At 50.7% G+C, this 1,556-nt stretch overlaps 1 protein-coding gene across 1 annotated transcript; it reads right to left on the reverse strand.

The window, feature by feature from the left end:
* Positions 1 to 676: 676 nt before the first annotated feature.
* Positions 677 to 1,507, reverse strand: Pmar_PMAR011028 (conserved hypothetical protein; the record flags this gene model as incomplete). The annotated part of the gene is made up of 2 exons (XM_002777722.1): positions 677 to 774; positions 862 to 1,507. Coding segments are annotated over 2 exons (744 nt in total), but the record flags the coding sequence as incomplete, so codon positions are not given.
* Positions 1,508 to 1,556: the final 49 nt, after the last annotated feature.

Here is a 1,556-nt window from a genome sequence, read left to right on the forward strand (position 1 = left end):
CACAAAGTGGGAAGCACGATGGCATAGCCGCCCCAATCAGGTCTACCGTTCCATGGTCAAATGATGAAATATCGGCGCATATCACAAAGTTGGACCATGGATAGACGGAGACACCGCAGAAATGGAATCTGCCGGCACTTCTCCCTACACACAGGCTTTCTGTATATCGTCATAGCTTGTCGAGTATGAAGGGTTTGGAATTGGTTCAACTACCACTCGTCGAGATTTTCAAAACGGTACTTGAGTTCGTCTGATATTGCCCTGTGCTAGGAAATTGCGAAGGGTGGGCGCTTTTTTCGATCATCCTGTCGGAGTGGGCCAGGATAAGACTTCATGCGGCGGATGATGTTGAGCACATAGCTGCATTGTGACCCTAGATAAGGTATGTGCCATTCAGTGGCCTCTGAGTTAGTAACATAGCGTTCATGATCAGCTCGACAATGAAGAAGATTACCCAAACCCTCTATTGTGCATCTACTATAGAGACCTATTAGGCATCAGACGCGAGATGACTGGTGTCCCAAACGCGACACCAGTCTTTACATGGCACGAGTTATTCAACTCCCACAGAGCGTTCTCCACTGGTTCGAAGGACTGTGCGGACTACGTGATAAACCGGTAATATGCCCATCGTAAACACCAATCCGCAGAGCCAAAATTGACTGCGACAGCTCACACCCACTGCTGGAGTATCGAGGGCCCATCCAAGTGCCGCACCCAGTGACTGAGCAGCCTTATAAAAGCCCGTATACTTCGCAGAGACATTGGCATTACCTGAAGCAAGGACACCTAGTAACCAGTAGCAATATGCTTGTAGTATAGACTCTAGGAAACCATAGGCGACCAAGAGTGATATGATACTCAGTGAGCCTCCAGGGTTTGATATGACGTCCAGTACTGCACCACGACGGATGAAGCGCAATGAAAACTCCTCCACGATCGCTCCATAGGAGTAGACGCAAATACCACCGATGATGAGTCCCAAGAGAGCTAGCTTAGCTCTGGCCCGCACGCATAAATCGGTTCGATCTAGAAACCTGCCAACGACCACCGCGCCGAGCATCTGTGATACCCAATATAAAGCTGAGTTAAAGCCGCGGGAGCGAGCGGTGAACGACGAGGCGTTCACACAATTAAAGACGTATGGATAGTAGAAATTCGTGCCCAAGAATAAGGGCATCAAGAGGACCATAGCGCCTTCCTTCACCACTGTTACTGTGTCTCGTAATTCCTTCCCCACCGGCTTGGCAGGGTACACTGTGACGGGTACGCCGTCAGAGCGCATGACTCTATCTGGGGGAGCAATCATGAACCATCCAATGGCCGAACCAGAGACCATAACACAGACGAAAACAAGATAGGTCCAACCGTTGGAGGCAGTAGCCTCTTCTCCATCGTAGTTGATTATGAATTGCAGTACGCCGCCGAGGAAACCCCCCAGGTTGAAGATAAGCCAAAACTCCCCTATGAATCGACCCCGCTCCTCTGGCGCGGCATACGCTACCATCACAGCCCCCTGTGCAGTCCACAGAGAGGCCGCGCCGATCCCAAGCAAT

Source organism: Perkinsus marinus (assembly GCF_000006405.1).
Source record: "Perkinsus marinus ATCC 50983 genomic scaffold scf_1104296951062, whole genome shotgun sequence".
Classification (NCBI taxonomy): Eukaryota; Perkinsozoa; order Perkinsida; family Perkinsidae; genus Perkinsus; species Perkinsus marinus.